Source organism: Pecten maximus, chromosome 3, assembly GCF_902652985.1.
Source record: "Pecten maximus chromosome 3, xPecMax1.1, whole genome shotgun sequence".
In the NCBI taxonomy this organism is placed as follows: domain Eukaryota; kingdom Metazoa; phylum Mollusca; class Bivalvia; order Pectinida; family Pectinidae; genus Pecten; species Pecten maximus.
Window position 1 is genome coordinate 11340507 of NC_047017.1, and position 20608 is coordinate 11361114.

The window sequence follows — 20608 nt, forward strand, 5'->3', positions numbered from 1 at the left end:
TTTAAAACTTGAGCAACAAAAAGCGAGAGAGTTGAGCACAATTGGTCTTATATCGTAATAATATTAATGTAGTATCGAAGCAGTGGTTGTATTAAATATGATAATTAGATTAGATAATATAATGTAACGTCTCAATGTATTGTGAGATGGTTAATGAATGTAAGGTGAGAAACGAGTAGATGTAATATAAGAACATTAGTGAATGTAAATTGATTAACGTTTAAATATAATGGAGTATGATGAATGAATGTATTGTAAGGAAAGTATAAATATATTGTGTGAACAATAATGAAAAATTAAGTAAGTAACGTATAAATGTAAATTGAGAATATTATAACGTTGTGTGTGACATAGAAATTAAGTAAGTAACGTATAGTGTAAGGTGGGAATATTGAAATATGTGTGACATAGAAACTTAATGTGAGAACATATTGTATCGAGGATAATTATGTGAGATGTCTCTCTACACTATACAAACGTGTACGCTGGGAGTGCGTTGTGTGTCTGTACATATGGTATTGTTTTTCCTGTCTGCACTGTATATATATGCACTGTACTGATAAACCAAATGGTTTAAAGTAATAAAGAACTGAACTGAACTAAAAAGACTTTAACAGAAAACTGGTCTGAACTTGGCCCCTGACTGAAGCACAGAATTGTTGACAACTTACCTCCCCTTCAATAAGAATTCCCACAGCAGGTGTCTCTCCCTTAAAAGGATATGGGGGTTCAGCAGCTTCACTGTGGAATAATTTTGCTTTTTAATACATGTAATGCAACAATTTCACAGGATAATTGCCAATTAGAAGTTTTCACATAATTATACTACTTCATTGAAAAGTGGTGTTCTTTTGTCTGTTAGCATATTATTGGGCAGCCTAGTGTCTTTATACTGATGTATGGGAGACAGACTTAACATCAGGTGGGATCTTAGCCCTGGTGAAATAGAGAAATGTCTATAGAAATCATTACAATCCTATAACTTAACTTCTTTCTCTGATATACAAACATTTCCATGTGTCTCAGCTTTATAAGCACCATATTATGTTATACAGAGTAAATGTATTCGTGTTGTTTGATATGAAAACTAAAGTAAAGTAATGGGAGATCCTAAGGATCCAATTGAAATTTAACATCTATAGATCTAAGTCATGTCTACTCTTGAGTTTTCCCAAACAGACAGATATAATGATCAAGCTTTCAGTAAACCATGACTTACATGTCAACAGTGACCACTCCATATATACCCCGATATTTCTTGGCCAGTTTGCCGGCGATATCCATCACAGTGCTGCGACTATCAGTTTTATAGTACATGTATATCACGTTTAAGCTGTCTGTTTGTGCATACGGTGAAGTGGTTCCCTCCAAAGGAATGTCAAACTACAACGATAAAGACAAATTAATTATGACAGCTTATAGTGACACGAAATATATTTTTCATATTTCCCCACTTTCCCATTAAAGTTTTTTTTTTTAATTATCTTTTTTATGACATGACTCCTCCAAATCTTTCTGATATGGACCCTGAAAAACCTCCTAAAACAGGCCCCCATAACAATCCAGATTTACTACAACTCACTTGTTTAGGAAATGTGAGGGCCCTGACAAACTGGGCTAGTGAGGCAAGGTCCATGTAGCCATAGTAACGTATCTTGGGACAGGGATCCACCTTTTTACTGTCCTTACACTGTAGTACCCAGATCACCGAGTCGTCCGTGGCCATGTCACTGAAACATCATTAAGACAGATTACGAAAACATTAGTGTAGATCTAATACAGATTACAACAACATTAATGTAGATCTTGTCAGGGTTGTAGTTATAATCATTGATTGTAATTACATAATGTAATCATTAAACAAATACCTTTGAACAGGACGAGAATACTTACTCGAAGTTTTGTAAAGACTGTTTACTTGTGGACAAGGCAAACTGGAAATTGTCAGAGTAGGCATAAGCTACCTCCATAAATATCCGATGTTCTGAAACAAAAACATGGATTTCACAGTTGTTACTCAAAATGTCTCCATTGTAAACTACTGTCAACATCAATTTGCTTCTAACAAATTCTGAGGATTATGAAAAAGAAATCCAGGTGGATCTTGGCACCCACCACCGAATGATCCATCAAATCAAATGAAAGCCTGATCTTTTCTCTTCTTTTCCCTTCTTTCACTCATCTTTCTGAACATTTGATAACTTTATATAACACGATAAAGCAGGAGCAACCTGCAATTATTAAAACCCAAGATGGCTGCCTGTCTGCCATGTTGTTTTCTGATCGGTCCCAAAATGTAATATACACAACTAGGGACCAAGGGAAACCTACATATGAAATTTGAGAAAGATCCCTTCAGTACTGAGAAATACCGATAGCAAGTATTGTTTATGGAGGGACAGACAGATGGACATTGGTTTTGGGCGATTTGAATAGCCCAATATCGTCAGATGGTGGGCTAAAAGGAAGAGACAAGTTAAGATTCCAAATTTAGTTGCCTCTTACAATCATGCAATGGGGGCAGCACCTTACCTGTCCCATACGAAGAAGAGTAAGTGTTGAATATTTAAGCTGAATTTCAAAATGCCCACACTCACTGTATGTCCCTATAGCTTGTGTACTCACCATACGTCCCTATAGCTTGTGTACTCACCATACGTCCCTATAGCTTGTGTACTCACCATAAGTCCCTATAGCTTTCTGGAATGTGAATATGATGTCCCTTACTCCTCTGTTTCTGTACTCAAAATCTTCCCTTTCCTCTCGCCTCTGTAGAATTGGTACTTCCCTCAAAAGTACTAATCTGTTCAGAAAATTGTTAAAAAAAATCTTTTTAAACTGTTTCATTAAACTTATAGTTCATCAAATTAACAGTTATAAAACATATTCTTTTTGTGTTTAATCATTATTGTTGGCTCCGACGGATTGGCCAGGGTTAAGATTCTTAAGTAGACAAACTACGGGGCTAGCTGTATCCACAACACACATGACTAGGGAGCATTAAAACTTTCCAATGTGATGACTAAAAAATGATTTATATTTCTGACATGTAAAAGGAATCAGGCTAATAATACGTGAAAATTACTAACAGGGCAGCTATAATAGGTGGTCTACAGGCCTCAAGTACAGGGAAACACAGCATTATGGATGTGACTTTATAAACATATTTACTGTAGAATGTTGGACATGATAGAATTGACATCAAACATGGTCTGAAGCTCGAGTTGTAGAAGTGTAGCGCCCTGTCTGTAGGTGTAGATGTTATGTTCTACCGTATCCGTCCCACACACCTCCTCCTCGACTGGCTGTGAACGGCAGTCATACTGACAACAGAACAAAAGCATTAAGATGGACATTTTGCTTCCAATCAATCTCAAAATTCAATATGCACAACTAGGTATAGGGACCAGGGCATCCTACATATAAAATTTGAGAAAGATCCATACAGGGCTCAGGTGTACACTTTGTATGTTATGGAGCTCAGGTGTACACTTTGTATTTAAGAGAGCTCAGGTGTACACTTTGTATTTAAGAGAGCTCAGGTGTATACTTTGTATTTAAGAGAGCTCAGGTGTACACTTTGTATTTAAGAGAGCTCAGGTGTATACTTTGTATTTAAGAGAGCTCAGGTGTACACTTTGTATTTAAGAGAGCTCAGGTGTATACTTTGTATTTAAGAGAGCTCAGGTGTATACTTTGTATTTAAGAGAGCTCAGGTGTACACTTTGTATTTAAGAGAGCTCAGGTGTACACTTTGTATTTAAGAGAGCTCAGGTGTACACTTTGTATTTAAGAGAGCTCGGGTGTACACTTTGTTTGTTATAGAGCTCAGGTGTTCACTTTGTATTTAAGAGAGCTCAGGTGTACACTTTGTATTTAAGAGAGCTCAGGTGTACACTTTGTATTTAAGAAAGCTCAGGTGTACACTTTGTTTGTTATAGAGCTCAGGTGTACACTTTGTATTTAAGAGAGCTCAGGTGTACACTTTGTATTTAAGAGAGCTCAGGTGTATACTTTGTATGAAAGAGAGCTCAAGTGTACAATTTGTATATAATATAGCTCAGGTGTACAATTTGTATGTAAGAGAGCTCAGGTGTATACTTTGTATATAATATAGCTCAGGTGTACACTTTGTATATAATATATCTCAGGTGTACACTTTGTATGTAATATAGCTCAGGTGTACACTGTGTATGTAATATAGCTCAGGTGTAGTACAATTTGTATTCAAGAGAGCTCAGGTGTATACTTTGTTTGTTATAGAGCTCAGGTGTACACTTTGTATGTAAGAGAGCTCAGGTGTACACTTTGTATGAAAGAGAGCTCAAGTGTACAATTTGTATATAATATAGCTCAGGTGTACAATTTGTATGTAAGAGAGCTCAGGTGTATACTTTGTATATAATATAGCTCAGGTGTACACTTTGTATATAATATATCTCAGGTGTACACTTTGTATGTAATATAGCTCAGGTGTACACTGTGTATGTAATATAGCTCAGGTGTACAATGTGTATGTTATAGAGCTCAGGTGTACACTTTGTATGTAAGAGAGCTGAGGTGTACACTTTGTATATAATATAGCTCAGGTGTACACTTTGTTTATAATATAGCTCAGGTGTACACTTTGTATGTAATATAGCTCAGGTGTACACTTTGTTTATAATATAGCTCAGGTGTACACTGTGTATGTAATATAGCTCAGGTGTACACTGTGTATGTTATAGAGCTCAGGTGTACACTGTGTATGTAATATAGCTCAGGTGTACACTTTGTATGTTATAGAGCTGAGGTGTACACTTTGTATGTAATAGAGCTGAGATGTACACTTTGTATGTAATAGAGCTGAGATGTACACTGTGTATGTTATATAGCTCAGGTGTACACTTTGTATGTAATAGAGCTCAGGTGTACACTTTGTATTTGTTATGAGGTACAAGTGAGAGAAGGAAGCTTTATCTTAATTACACTACATTGTTAATTAGGTATATTGTACATGTATGTGTTTATATATATTGAGAGTTAAGGTGAATATGTTACTAAGTATAAAGGTAAAACATCTTATGTCATTGTTGAATATTAGTTTTGGGTGTTTGGATAGAATGAGTATTGTACATTAATGAAATTGAGTTATAAGTATAGAAACTCACCACTCCAAACTTGACTCCGTACACTTCCAGAAACTCAGCTGATTTTTCATATTCTTTCATGAAGGTTCTAAGTCGTGCCATATCTGGAAAGGAATTAAAAAATAGAAAATGATTATTTTCTGCAATATAAAGTTCCAGTGACAAGTAGTACATGTTGGACGTATATAAGAGTAAAGTTCAGAAAACTTTTTCCTTGATGTAGGTCAAAGGTCAAAATATAGGTCAGAGTGACCTCTTTTTTGGTGCATAACACATCGCCTCGCTTACATGTAGAATGTGAACAGATGCCCCATGTAAGAAGTCAAAGTGGCAAGTAGTTTCAGACATACAGCCTAAAGAAACAATTTTTGGATTTAGGTCAAAGGTCAAAATAAAGGTCAGAGTGATCTACTTTTGGTACTTTGATACATGTTGCCTCATCAAGATGAACTCAAGCCCCAAGTAGGAAATTTCAGTGACAAGTAGTGTAGGAGATAGAGCCCAAAGAAGATAAAGTGCAGAAATATTGAAAAACCGGGATGGATGGACACAATACCACCTAGTGGGGGATTTATTGATATCATAACGAAGGTAATTATTAGGAAGTGGCTTCATTAGGGGAAGAGGGAGGATATTGAAAGGTGGAATATTATTGCTTGTGTGTGTGTGAGGAAGTATAGAGCCAGTTCAAATCATCCGAAAGGTAGACACGATCTTTTTTTCAATTATTGATTTAAGCAAATCAAGCTACAACATTTTACATGTACACACTTGTAACAATACATGGTAGACATGTACAGACTAACTGTGTTTTGACAATCAATATCAGACTTTATATGTTGTATGTGAAATAGACACAAGATATAAATGATATCTAATAAGGACATGATCAGTCACCTCTATAAGGTAAACCTCTCTGCTTACTGACCAAGTCAACAGTGTAGTATGGCAATTAAATTTTCTGTTTACCCTCGAAGTAATGCTATCCTATGTTTAATTTCTCAGTAATACTATAACACTATAAATAGTCTAAGTACTCGGATATCACAAATATCTCCAATAGCTTGACAAAAACTTTGAGGCTAAACTTACAGATCACTGTTTGCTAGAAGAAGTGACTTCATCTTATCATTTAATGGTGATAAAACCCCAACCAGACCAATAGGGAGAAAATGGGTGAGATTTCCAAAATGGAGTAACAAGATTGACATTTTCATGGGTGAACAAGATTCAAATTTCCAACATGGAGTGAACAAGACTGAAGCTTCCTACATGTGGAGAAATCAATTAAAATTTCTAACATGTTTTTTCCAGTCTCCTCTACTAATAAGCCTCCAAAGTACTTCAATACAAGGGTTTCCACAAAGAACTATTTATATAAAGAACATAATATGAAGTTAAACATCATTATTAAGTGATGATATTTGATACACATTATTGACTACTCTTACCCTACCCCATCACGTCCTTTAATTCCTTTGTTTGTATTTCAAGAAATATGAGACATAACACATTTCCCTGTATAGGACTTTCTATGTTAATTGTGACATGTCACCAGTAATTTCAACACTTGTTTTAGGACCTACTGTATGGCAAATCTTCAATGAACCCTCAGATCTGCATGGTCAATCAAAATGACTAGATACCAGAACTAAGCTGTGATGATGATTGATTATTACATTTTATTTGAAAAAGTCTAGATACAGGACAATATGAATTAATGCTCCAAGTAATTGTACAATGTTGAAGCTCTCCAGGGTTGGAGCCTAATTCCTCTGTACTTATATATATATATGTATGGCCATCGATACACACATTACAGATTCTGGATTAATCATCCAAAGTTTACCATTAATTGGACTTTGTTAATTAATTGTACAATGTTACAGTTTACTGTTTAGCTGGGGTTGAACTTAATTTATGTATACATCCGATCCATGCATGGCCATTGTAACACACATTTTAGATTCTGAATTTCTCCACAGTTTACATATACAGACTTTGAGAAGCGGGGACGTGCGAGCCATATAATGACATTTTCATAATTTTTTTTCCAGTTTTTACCATTACATAAATTTATCTAAATGTGTATAACTAGAGTTTCCTCTGCCACTTGCCTATCGACAGAAAGTCTGATGAGTCTCCTTCATCTTAAAAACAGATTTTTTGTCAATAAGCAGCCAATGATGGGAGTCAAGAGGAAACTTGTATTATCTGATCTAGGAACAAAAAAAAAAATACATAACAAGTCAGATATTGCTGACACGTCCTTGTATAACACGTTGTACAGACGATGTAGTTCCTTTTTACCAGGAAATACTCTATACTCCACACCGTGTACTGATATAAAACAATAACTGTCTCCCTGTACACACAAGTATGTTCTAGGCTGTTTAATCAGACAAGGTCACAACAAAAAAAAACATTTATCGTTAGCTACCTGTTTCTCACTAGAGAGACGCTCCTGCTGGAAGATTTTATCACACCAACCAAGATATGTGGTTTTGTTACATAGTGTAATGTACATCATAAGTAAAATGAATCCTAACTATTCATATATATTTTTACTTATTATATAAAAAAAAAAAAAAATTCCCTGATAATAAATTAAAGATATCATCATATACACTACTTCTCACAAAAATGCGTAAAATGGCACCCACTAGAAATAATTAACTCCAATTAATGAAATATATTAATGCATGTAACAGTGTCCTAAATATGATTGCTTACAGGACCAAAAGTTAGATGCAAAATATAGGGAAAGAGTAGAGTCTGTTAGAAATAGTTTGGGATGCAATTAATTATTTATGCACCTAAAAAGATAAAATTCAAAGTTCAGACTTTTGAGGGGTGGTAATGGGGGTGAAGTTTGTTCGTTTATTGGTTTATTGCACCGTGAACAGACAGGGTCATTTTGAGGGGGGGGGGTCTCCTTGTAGTAGTTGGTGACTACCTCACTAAACAACATACAGGAGCATGCCTAATTCCGACTTGGGGTAGCACATAGGATATCACTTAAAGCATCAAGATTTTCACAAAATTGACCCCTGTGACCTTCAGAATGGGCCAAGGCTATTTTTTTTTTTTTTTTAAATTGCAATTCTTCCACACAGCATGGTACTGGCCCAAAACATTGTAAATTTTTTAACACATTTGATTCATGTGATCATGAATGTTGCTCAAATTAAAGTGATTTATTAAAACAAACTTGAACTTGATAGACAATCATCCACATGGTACTGGACAAGTATATATATAACCCTTGTCATCCTGGTGATTCAAAACAATAGAATAATAAATTAAGGTCTGTACAGTCCTAAGCCAAATTCGGGAATATTCTGTAGTGGAACTTGGGAATACATTTATTTTATAACTGACCACTTGAATAGTTTTATAGCTGAGCTTGGCATTACATTTATTTTATAACTGACCACTTAAATATTTTATAGCTGACCTTGGGAAAACATGTATTTTATAACTAACCGCTGGAATATCTTATAGCCGACTTTGGGAATAAAGGAATTTTAAAAATGACAACAGGAATAGTTTATAGCCACTACAGGAATATTTTCCACTATAAAATATGACAACTCATGACCTAAGACTGTAAAAGTCATCCAGTCAGTTGTGTGACAGCGAGATAAATAGGTATACTGGGGACATAAATACAGAGGTCAACAAGCCTACCTGTTTGTACTGCTAATATATGCTAAGGAATTTCATTACAATATTCTAGGTGACTGGTCATTCTTATATTGTATGTTATTACCTTGAAATTAACACAAATTAATTAACAAGGAGCCGCAATTTGTGGAATAATCGCATGCGCCCTGCTGTTGTTATGAAAACCCAAATATGACACATATATTTATCAACCTTATAGTAATAGTTTATATCATATTGTAGATCCTATGTGCGTTTCACCTACAACTAGGGCACTAACCTTATACATACAGAAAGTTTTGTGAAGTTGATCATGAGTGGAAATGCTAGGATGTTGTAGCCCGGAAAGGAAAATAAAGAGTAATTTTGATGTTGTAGCTCGGAAAGGAAAATAAAGAGTAATTTTGTGTTTTTGACTATGTTTCTATGGTAACAGAAAATGAAATGTCGTCAATAGCAAAAAGGCACAACTTGAGCACTACCCTGATACATATAGAAAGTTTTGTGGAGTAAAGTGGAACTGTTTTGAAGTTGTAGGACAAAGAAGCCCCTCGGACGGTCAAATTTTGTGGGGGATAATTACATATAAACACATCTTGAGGCAAGTTATATTAAAATGATAAGATATTATAAATACTGTGGGGTAATTCAGGTAAAAGGTCAAAAGTTCACATATTTTCACATGTTTTAGAATGTTGGGGGAGGGGCTTGGGAGTTAGGTAAAGTGATCAGGTGAGGTCGGGGAATGTGGGAAGTGCATGGTATGATTGGGGAGAAGCTTGAGCCCAAGGAGTCAAATCAACTGTAATACTGTGTATAATCACTCCAGCCGGCCCCATAGAACAGCTAATTACTTGAACCAGGAACACTTATACCATGAGCCTATACCAGGAAGTAGGAGCACAATATCATTGGACAAGGAAAATAACATTTTTAAAAATTAATTAAATGTCGATTCATCATTGTTATTGAATTGTTAGGCAAAAAACATTCAACGGGAAAACTGGTAAATACACAGAAGGTGCACTTCTGTCAGTGACAGAAAATTGATGAATTGACAAAAAATGAATGACTTCCCTGTCCCTGGTCTATTATATAGCTACTACTGTACTACTCAAAGTAAATAAACATTCATATATATATGTCATACAATCTTGTTTACTTTGAAAATGATTATACAGACATACAACTTCACAAGTCAATGGTGTTTAACATTGAAAAAATTCTGTTGTTAAAATAGGGGAAAGAAAGAAAAAAGGTATCATGCTATAGACTCTTGCGTGCTTACAATGTTGATAGATGTAAAGCTGAAATTTGAATCTGAGGAACCAGCAAACTCCAGGTAAGCTTTCAATTACCTATTGAGATGGTTGCCACCTGCTTATCCCTCTCCCTACACCCTACCCCCACCCACCTCTCCATACCTTAATTACCCAACCCTTCCTCTAGTCCCGGAAAAAGGATGGAGGAGTTCTTCAGGATAATTCATCCTCTTAGCATTTGCTTAATCCTAGGTGTCTAATTGATAAGTTCATCATCATCATCACATATACAAATTATGCATCACTTACAGGAGATGTTCCAAACCCAGATTTGAACCCTGTACCTCTAGATGGGCACTCACCCCAATAATCAGTTCCAATGATATTTTCCAATCAATGAGCCATAACAGAACCATGCATCAAGGACATCTGTTAATTAACTTAATTTTCTGATAATCAATCATTGGTTAATATGTGTACAGCAGTTAATTATGTTTATATATGTCTATTAAGATACAATATTTATTGTTTTACAATTTATATAATTTAAAAAAATCTAATTTAGAAAACAGTTTACATCAATGCAATGTACCCATCACAAGAATTGTAATACTTAGTTGAACTACATATTATCATATGCTGAAATACTAATTAAACAACACGAAAAAAAAAGAAAAACTTACCGCGTTTAAAATAATACACAGCACGCACATTCGCTGAGTTTCTGAATTCGTCCAGTGCATTTTTGTCCAAAATTGTTACATGTTCAAATTTAAACGGAAAAGTATCACTTTTAACGAAAATTAACAAATAAATTGTCGTCAAATATGACAATACGTTCACTGTCGACAGATTCATCTTCGTTTTCACGACTGTTCACGGCGAGCACCTGTTGTTTTCCATCAAGCGTTGACAGCTGTTGGACACTTTTACCTGTTTACCGGCGTTTCACCGCAGACAGGTAAACATGTCAATGTAAGCCATGCGAAACGTGAGTTGTAGAGATAGCACATGTATAAAACTGTAAACACGTGTCACACATTCCTGTCCGAGACGCTGGATGACTGAGGACGTCTACAGAATAAATACAAATAGACATAAATTACAGACGAACCACGACCGGAAGTAAACAAAGACTTTCTGCGGTGTCGGGTGAAATTCCTACACAACAAATAACACCGGATGCGTTCGGGGACCGACGTAAATATCTCGTATTGTGATATAGGCCCTATGCGTCTCTTGTTTAGGACAGTCAATTTAAACAGACTGTTATTAATTCAATAGGTGACAAGTTAATTTCCTATAGATAAGATAAGAATTTCCTGTTTTAACCTCTGATATGAATTAAGCGTAGATGACAAAATGTCCGGATTACAGAGGTTTTCTCGCAATACTGTGTTGTACAAAGGATTGCTTGCTTCTCTCTATTCCTGTTTTATCGTTTGTATTTTGAGTTTAAGATAAACTGTTCTAGGGGGAACTTCGGGAATTTAATTAGCTTATGGACCACTTTTGGCCCACAAAACCCCTGAAAACGCATTTAGTTGTGATCTATATACATCAAAATATCTAAAGAAGAAAACTGTTTGATTATTGGCCGTGAAAGGATGCAATTTTTTGTACTTGCAGCATCATTCTTTGTATTGTTACATAAGAAAGGCACAGGTGAAATATCAGTATAAGTCTGTCCTTTGGATGATTAAATAAGTTGACCCTGTGGTAATCTTGAATATAGGTGAAAGATGTTTCTTTTCACAAACTTCAGACCAGATACCTACTAATCAAGTATCATGTCGATTCTTCAATTTAATCAAAATACAATTTTATTGCAGTGTAAGGGGTTAATCTAGGATTTGTGGAATACTAACCATTATGAAATTTAGGGAATTAGGGAAATGAAGGGCTGTAATGTCTTGAATCATTCTTTAAACTTTAACTTCCTACAGCTATTCTTTGCTATAATTCTTACATATTTCATCACAATTTGAGGGACCATTCCCCTATTTTATGGGATTTTTTCTTGATGAGGAATTTGTTTTTATTCAGAAGGGAAAACATCATCAGTGAGGAATACTACCTAATTTCGGTAGTAAAAATGGTCTAGATTAACCTCTGTGTATCATGGAGGAGCACAAATCACAGGTATAATTCTAATTATATATTGCATGATTCTTGGTCTTTCATTAACCAGAAGAAGTTGTTTGAACAAATATGACTCGTGTAACCTTGGGAATGGTCAGGTTAACATTAGGGTTATCTCTTTTAGTAAACTTTGTCAGGACTTATACCAAGAACCTACAAGTGAAAGATGATTGTATGGCTTTCAGGTATCAAGAAGATGAAATATAAGCGCTTTGGTAACATTGACTTTGTGACCTTTAATATGGCCCAAGGTCATTTCTTTTTGCAAACTTTTTAATTTGTGCTTCATACAAGATAATCTTAATATCAGTAGCATGAGCCGAGTTCTTTCAGTTATTGAGAAGATGGCATTTTAGTGTTTCAATAAAGATGGCCTCTGTCATCTTGAATATGGATTCATTTGAATGAATATATTGACACAGAATGTATGGCCAGTACACTACATCACAGCATAAGCACATCATTTTGCCTTTCAGGTTTCCTGAGCATTTTGGATGAAAGGTAAAAGCAATTTCTAGTAAAATTATAATGCTGTAACCAAGCTTATAAGTTATATAATAAGTCAATTCTAATGTTGTTCTCTCTAGTTTTTTAGCCCACCATCATCAGATGGTGGGCTATTCAAATCGCCCTGCGTCCATGGTCCGTCGTCCGTCCGTCCCTCAGTCCGTCCGTAAACAATTCTTGTTATCGCTAATCCTCAGAAAGTACTGAAGGGATCTTTCTCAAATTTCATATGTAGGTTCCCCTTGGTGCCTAGTTATGCATATTGCATTTTGTGACCAATCGGAAAACAACATGGCCGACAGGCAGCCATCTTGGATTTTGACAATGAAGTTTGTTATCGCTATTTCTGAGAAAGTACAGAAGGGATCTTTCTCAAATTTCATTTGTAGGTTCCCCTTGGTGCTTGGTTATGCATATTGCATTTTGAGACCAATCGATAAGCAACATGGCCGACAGGCAGCCATCTTGGATTTTGACAATTGAAGTTTGTTATCGCTATTTCTGAGAAAGTACTGAAGGGATCTTTCTCAAATCTCATATGTAGGTTCCCCTTGGTGCCTAGTTATGCATATTGTATTTTGACACCAATCAGAAAACAACATGGCCGACAGGCAGCCATCTTGGATTTTGACAATTGAAGTTTGTTATCGCTAATTCTCAAAAAGCACTGAAGAGATCTTTCTCAAATTTCATATGTAAGTTCCTATTGGTGCCTTGTTATGCATATTACATTTTGAGACCAATCAGAAAACAACATGGCCGACAGGCAGCCATCTTGGATTTTGACAATTGAAGTTTGTTATCGCTATTTCTGAGAAAATACTGAAGGGATCTTTCTCAAATTTCATATGTAGGTTTCCCTTGATGCTTAGTTATGCATATTGCATTTTGAGACCAATCGGAAAACAACATGGCCGACAGGCAGCCATCTTGGATTTTGAATATTGAAGTTTGTTATCGCTATTTCTAAGAAACTAATGAAGGGATCTTCCTGAAATTTCATATGTAGGTTCCCCTCGGTGTCTAGTTTTGCATATTGCATTTTGAGACCAATCAGAAAACAACATGGCCGACAGGTAGCCATCTTGGATTTCGACAATTGAAGTTTGTTATCGCTATTTCTAAGAAAGAGTTAAAGGGATCTTCCTGAAATTTCATATGTAGGTTCCTCTTGGTGCTTAGTTATGCATATTGTATTTTGAGACTAATCGGAAAACAACATGGCCGACAGGCATCCATCTTGGATTTCGAAAATTGAAACTTGTTATTGCTATTTCTAAGAAACTGATAAAGGGATCTTCCTGAAATTTCATATGTAAGTTCCCCTTGATGCTTTGTTATGCATATTGCATTTTGAGACTAATCAGAAAACAACATGGCCGACAGGCAGCCATCTTGGATTTTGACAATTGAAGTTTGTTATCGCTAATTCTCAAAAAGCACTGAAGAGATCTTTCTCAAATTTCATATGTAAGTTCCTATTGGTGCCTTGTTATGCATATTACATTTTGAGACCAATCAGAAAACAACATGGCCGACAGGCAGCCATCTTGGATTTTGACAATTGAAGTTTGTTATCGCTATTTCTGAGAAAATACTGAAGGGATCTTTCTCAAATTTCATATGTAGGTTTCCCTTGATGCTTAGTTATGCATATTGCATTTTGAGACCAATCGGAAAACAACATGGCCGACAGGCAGCCATCTTGGATTTTGAATATTGAAGTTTGTTATCGCTATTTCTAAGAAACTAATGAAGGGATCTTCCTGAAATTTCATATGTAGGTTCCCCTCGGTGTCTAGTTTTGCATATTGCATTTTGAGACCAATCAGAAAACAACATGGCCGACAGGTAGCCATCTTGGATTTCGACAATTGAAGTTTGTTATCGCTATTTCTAAGAAAGAGTTAAAGGGATCTTCCTGAAATTTCATATGTAGGTTCCTCTTGGTGCTTAGTTATGCATATTGTATTTTGAGACTAATCGGAAAACAACATGGCCGACAGGCATCCATCTTGGATTTCGAAAATTGAAACTTGTTATTGCTATTTCTAAGAAACTGATAAAGGGATCTTCCTGAAATTTCATATGTAAGTTCCCCTTGATGCTTTGTTATGCATATTGCATTTTGAGACTAATCAGAAAACAACATGGCCGACAGGCAGCCATCTTGGATTTTGACAATTGAAGTTTGTTATCGCTATTTCTAAGAAACTAATGAAGGGATCTTCCTGAAATTTCATATGTATGTTCCCCTTGGCGTCTAGTTATGCATATTGCATTTTGAGACCAATCGGAAAACAACATGGCCGACAGGTGGCCATCTTGGATTTCGACAATTGAAGTTTGTTATCGCTATTTCTCAGAGAGTACGGAAGGAATCTTTCTCAAATTCCATATATAGGTTCCCCTTGGTGCCTTAATCTTAAATTTTATATATAGGTTTCCCTTGTTGAAAAGTACTAGAGGCTTCTTCTGAATTTACACAGATTAGTAAGACTTAGAAGAAGAGAAAAGTAGAGAAAAGATCAATCTGACATGGAACCTATGAAGAACATTCAATGGTGGGCGCCAAGATCCCTCTGGGATCTCTTGTTTTTAATTATTTTTAACAAAATCAGTATAGTTTTAGAATATATCTTCTTCGTCACCTGAACACACCATCGATTGTTCTATCAAAATTTTGGTTTTTTTTTACCAGTTGAACAATTCTGATAAATTTGATACATTTTGTGTATATATATATTTAATAGTTTTCCTTGAATTCAAGAAACTTCGTAATACAAAAACCACAACAAAACAAAATTGATTACAGAAATTCTCTTTATATAAATATCACATAAAATTGTACAACAATATATACAAAATGTAATATCAAATGTTTATTTCCTCAAAAACAAATTGTGTGGTTTTCTCTGTTCTTAGGTTAGCTCCCTTGGAATAAACAATTTAGTGTAACTACATAATACTGTATCCTAATTAACTTCTGTCTGACTATAGCCTGTAATATCTTTAACTTACTTCTGTGTCCCGACTATAATAACCTTTAATATCTTTAAACTTATTTCTGTTATAGACTTGATAACTCAGTAAAGCATAGATAATTAAGATTGAAATATCAAAACATAATTATATTGCCTTTAGTAACTATACATATTTGTACATCATTTGCTCCAAATCGTTGTTATTTTAAACCAATAATAAACACTTGATAATAATTATCTTTGTGTATGATGTGATTTTCAACCAGTTAGGGCACAGTGTCCTTCACATCACAGAAGGGGTCACTTGATAAAAACCCTCTTTAGGAATGTGTTTCCATTTTAAATCAGAAACCAAAAATACTTTGTTTGTTTTTCTGTTTTCAATGCAAGTATACTAATATCTTTATTTTTTAATTTTATTATTTTAGTGTGTCTGTATCACTTCTCTGAAATATATCTTTTCACAAAGTTATTGGGTACAGAATACGGTAAAGTTTCCAACAATTTTTCTATTTTTGATAAATCAAAAACATGCCTAGCTATGTTGACTTTTTAACCATAATAAGAAACTATATCTACTATTGAACTTAACAAATCTATTCAACAGGTATCACCTTACTTAAGATAAACATAGGAACTACATTGTAGTATAATAATAAATAATTCACAACATGTATACAGTTATATAGTTAAAAGTGATTCACTAACAGATGTTCTCCAGGTACAGGTACAAGTATTGCGGGACATCACTTCCTACATTAATATCTATGCTATTTATAACTATTCTTAGTTAAGACTGTGCAAGTATAGATCTATTCTACACATAGGAAAATATTGTCCATTTACGGAGCCCAATTGGGGTTTATTATCCTTGAATTTAAAAGATCTTAACCAAAAGAGCTGTAAAACGTCTCCTATTGCAATACACTAACCATGTTAATGGCACCACGTACTTATACACAGAAATGATTTTAATAGTTCTATTAAGGATATATCCTACATATCCATTCCTGTGACATTTACCTCATTTGAAAAAGAGTTCTACACCAGAATTAAACATATGTAACAGATAATTTGGATGTGAAAATCAACATTATCTTATAACTTAGATCCATGTGATCAAAACCTGAATTATAATTAATGGTCGAATAATAAACAGTCTGATACATTCGTCATCTAATTAACAAAGTCACCATTCAAATTACAGTAGATTCCTGTGTAATGTCACATAGACAAACTTTCAATTATCAGAACTCCTGTCATGCCCCCACATATTCAGCTTTAATATACTTTTTGTAACACGATCACATATATATATATACAACTATATATACTACCAAACATGTTCAAAAGTCTCTGATACTAAGTCTGGACTGAAGCATAAATCTACTGTAAGACAGAAAGGTTACACTGTACTTTGGGAATTGTGAACTCTTTCAGAAAGGAGTTAAATTACATATAAATTTTTACTTAACTGCAGGTGCCTGACTCGTTTTATAGAATAATAACATATAAGAGTACATATAAATGAGATGTACTCTGATATGTTATTATCTTATAAAACGAGTCAGGTTATAGTCTCCAAATAAACAAACTGTGAACTAAATATTACCAGATAGTCTAATAAAATAGATCAGATCAACAAAAATTCTAAAACCCTATAGCACAATTTGAGTTTATCACATTAGGTACATGTTCTGTCAGATCTAATGGATTGTATATCCAAGTTTTGTGGATGGAATGATCCTCGGAAGTTCTTTCATTTTCTTAAGTTCTTCACGACCACTGAGAGAGGAGAAGTCATCGGAATAATTATCACTTTCCAGAGATGGATTAAAGTCTCCGTCAGATGGCACATAAGAGCTGATGGACTCGGTATGTAAAGATTCACGTTTCAGCTCAGTGCGTTTCTCCCTTGGATTGACCTTTCTTGGTTTTGGGGTCGGAAATCGAGAGCTTGTCTGTGATCTTGGAGTGCCGGTAGGTGAAGGCCTACCCATGGAACCATCCAGTTTTACTTGTGAACGCCGCAGTGCTGGGATCGGCGATTGGAGAGAAGCCTTTGGATTTATTACCTGAAATCGTGCGGAATTCATACTGGCTGTTACAGGTAATGGAGATTTGGCAGATTTTTCAGAACTCATCACATCCGATAATTCAGACCTTTCTCCAGAACTCATCAAACGTTGGAGTTCTGGTTCCTCTGTTGACTGAAACTGGTGAGTGCTATAATCCTCTGTCGACTGAAATGTTCGCGACTTATCAGGCATTTCTGCTTTCTCGCGCCGAGGAGAAATATCAGATTCAAACGAATCATCATTATACAGATTGCTGTCTGGAGATTTACGACTTAGCCATTTTTTCTTAGCTTTTGGTGGAGATGGTTTAGAATTCCTGGTCGATTCTAAAGGTTGATCAAAGTCATCATCTTTTAATTCAAATGAATCATTGTCAAATCTGTTATCCATGGCCTCTGCACCAATAGAATCTGGCAAACTTTCATTATCATCATGGAAGCCTGGAAATCTTCCATTTCTAGTTGGTGCCTTTTCTTCAAAGTCACTAAAATCTTCATCATCACTTTCCTCATACATCTGGGCACTTGGAATACGAACTTGGATGCTCTTCTGACTGGGCAGACTAGGAGTATCTGGGTCAGAGAGATTATCTTCTGCACTTTTCTGTCCCACACTTTTAGAAGACTCTTTCAAATTTTCTGCAGACTTCGATTTTCCATGGGTTTGTTTCATACTCCTAGGTGACTTGCTTTGATTTTTTGACTGTTTTTGTTTTCGTCTTGGTGGAGAAATCCTCCTTCTGTTGGACTTTGAAGTTGAGTTCATTGTTCCGTACAACAATGTATCTTCAGCTAGTGTGTCTTGTAGGTTCTTTTCTGCCAAACGTCTGACTTCTGTCAACGTATCAGATAAATTACCAGTGTCAAATTCTTGATCATCTCGGAAACTTTTCTTCAGTTTCTGCTTTTGAACCTTGGCATAATTTTCTTCCTTATCTATATTTTTTGCCCAGTCTGGATTGAACTTTGCGAGCCTTAGCCTCTGTGTATTTGTCAAACCATATGTTAACTTAGACTTCTTCACACCAAGCTGTGGAGTCTGTCTGAGCCAGCTTCTCTGTCCAGGAACACCATCATGAGGGTGTGCACATGTTCTATGACTTTTTCTTCCCCTTTGGCTCGGACCGTCCTGGTCTGTATTTTGATTTTCTTTTTCTAATTCTTCTGGAGCTGTCTGTTTTTGTTGCTGTGAAGTCTGAGGCTGCTGTCGTTGCTGTTGTTGCTGGGTTCTGGATACAGACTTAACTTGCTGCACAGTCTGATGAATAAGTTGTGGATTCTGAATGTTTGAGATTTCCTGCATCAGGGCCGTTAAAAGGGGGAACAAAGCCTGGTCCCCTATTCTGGTTTCTTGAATAGGAATCTGTGCTGGTGGCAGTGGTGGTTGCTGTTGGTTCATAAAAGTTACCCTAGCGGCTTGGGATTGTTGATTTCTTAAATATTCTTGTCTTTCACGTTTTGTTTGTTCTTCCTTTTTCCTCTTTTCAATTTCACGTTTTGTTACTGCTGATTCGACCTCTTCTTCAGATATCAGTTCATCACTAGATTCGTCATTGTTATAAGCATACAGTCGCTGAGTCTTTCTGGCAGGCTCAATCTCACTGTTATAAAACAGAGGAGGAGGTTGGGCAATATTTATGGCAATTATATCATCTCCATCATCCTCTCCATTCTTAATGTCAAGACCATGCAATTCGGAGTCTGGTTTTGGCTTAGACCTTTTGAAAGTTTGAGTAGCAATAGTTTTAAGATCTTTTACAATAATTCCTTTATCTTCAGTTGACTTAGATTTTACCTCTGGCTCTGAAATTGCGACATGAATTTCTTTGTCACACATGCTCACAGTCTGTAGTATAACATCATGCTTTTCTGGATCTGTCATTGATCCCATTTCCTGTGTTGTCATCAGAGCATCATCATCTCTCCTAGAATAACCACCACCATCCCTTTTGGAAGGTCTACCAATATCTCTCTGGTGCGGAAAATTCTGCTCAGGTACATGGTCAACTTCTGTAGACATTCGCTTTGCGATTGCAGATTCTGGTATATGCGGTATAAGTCCGGGGCCCAAACTAAGGAGACGATATCCTAGAATGATATAGCCTATTTCTTTTCCCATCAAACTGTAGATTTTGTATAATCCTTTGTCACCATGTACTGATGGTACTGTAGGTCCAAGGGTTTTGATATCATTGATAATCAAATCCATCACTTCATCCAGAGGAACAGTACAGTTTCCAAGCAATTTTGACACCTTCGGAAAGTTATCTATAACCATCACATACAGAGGAGCATTGGTCAGGTGTGTCTTGAGACTAGACACAGCTACTTTGAACAAGCATGATTTACCTTTTTTCATCATGAAATTTCCATGCTTGTCTTTCAACTCTGTGAATTGTTCAGGTACATTGTAATATGGATCTGTGGATATTTTGCGTCTAATTTTATCCCCAAGTTCTTTTTCGACATGTTCAACAAGAATGGTAGGAAAGTCCAAGAGCCTAAATGCAACAGCTGGGAATCTGCAGGCAACATGAGGGATATAGAGTTTTTCAACAACCAATTCCAGAGAAAACAGTGATTCTTTGTCCGTTACTTTTGCCATTTTTGTAATTCACGAACATAAACCAAAATCAAAAGTTATCAAAGATCTTCCTCGCTAACAAAATCTTCTTACACTTCGATAAAATGGTCCAAACACTTCAAACATACATCGCCGGTAAGCTGTCATGTTTTCCCTGCAAAACCGTTTACATGATACAACCTGTATGGTCGTCAAACGTCAAATCACAACAAATCAATGTACAATGAACGCTTAGATGACGGTTGTTTCAAACTCTC

At 35.7% G+C, this 20608-nt stretch overlaps 2 protein-coding genes across 4 annotated transcripts in view; both read right to left on the reverse strand.

Annotated features, from left to right (window-relative positions):
* Positions 1–11165, reverse strand: part of LOC117323203 (thioredoxin domain-containing protein 16-like) — a 32087-nt gene extending 20922 nt beyond the window's left edge. For all 3 annotated transcript variants that reach the window (XR_004531677.1, XR_004531676.1, XM_033878258.1), the window contains exons 1-8: positions 10741–11165; positions 5151–5233; positions 3172–3323; positions 2682–2803; positions 1894–1984; positions 1583–1730; positions 1220–1383; positions 672–741 (exon numbers count right to left, since the gene is read on the reverse strand). Coding sequence is in view for 1 of the 3 variants with exons in the window: in XM_033878258.1 (XP_033734149.1) it covers positions 672–741; positions 1220–1383; positions 1583–1730; positions 1894–1984; positions 2682–2803; positions 3172–3323; positions 5151–5233; positions 10741–10915 (1005 nt within the window). In the remaining 2 variants the exon portion in view is untranslated. The remainder of the gene's footprint in view (positions 1–671; positions 742–1219; positions 1384–1582; positions 1731–1893; positions 1985–2681; positions 2804–3171; positions 3324–5150; positions 5234–10740) is intronic.
* Positions 11166–15511: 4346 nt separating this feature from the next.
* Positions 15512–20565, reverse strand: LOC117323204 (microtubule-associated protein 10-like). The gene has a single exon (XM_033878260.1). The coding sequence runs from the start codon at positions 20370–20372 to the stop codon at positions 17397–17399; it is 2976 nt and encodes a 991-aa protein (XP_033734151.1). The 5' UTR covers positions 20373–20565; the 3' UTR covers positions 15512–17396.
* Between the last annotated feature and the right edge of the window lie 43 nt (positions 20566–20608).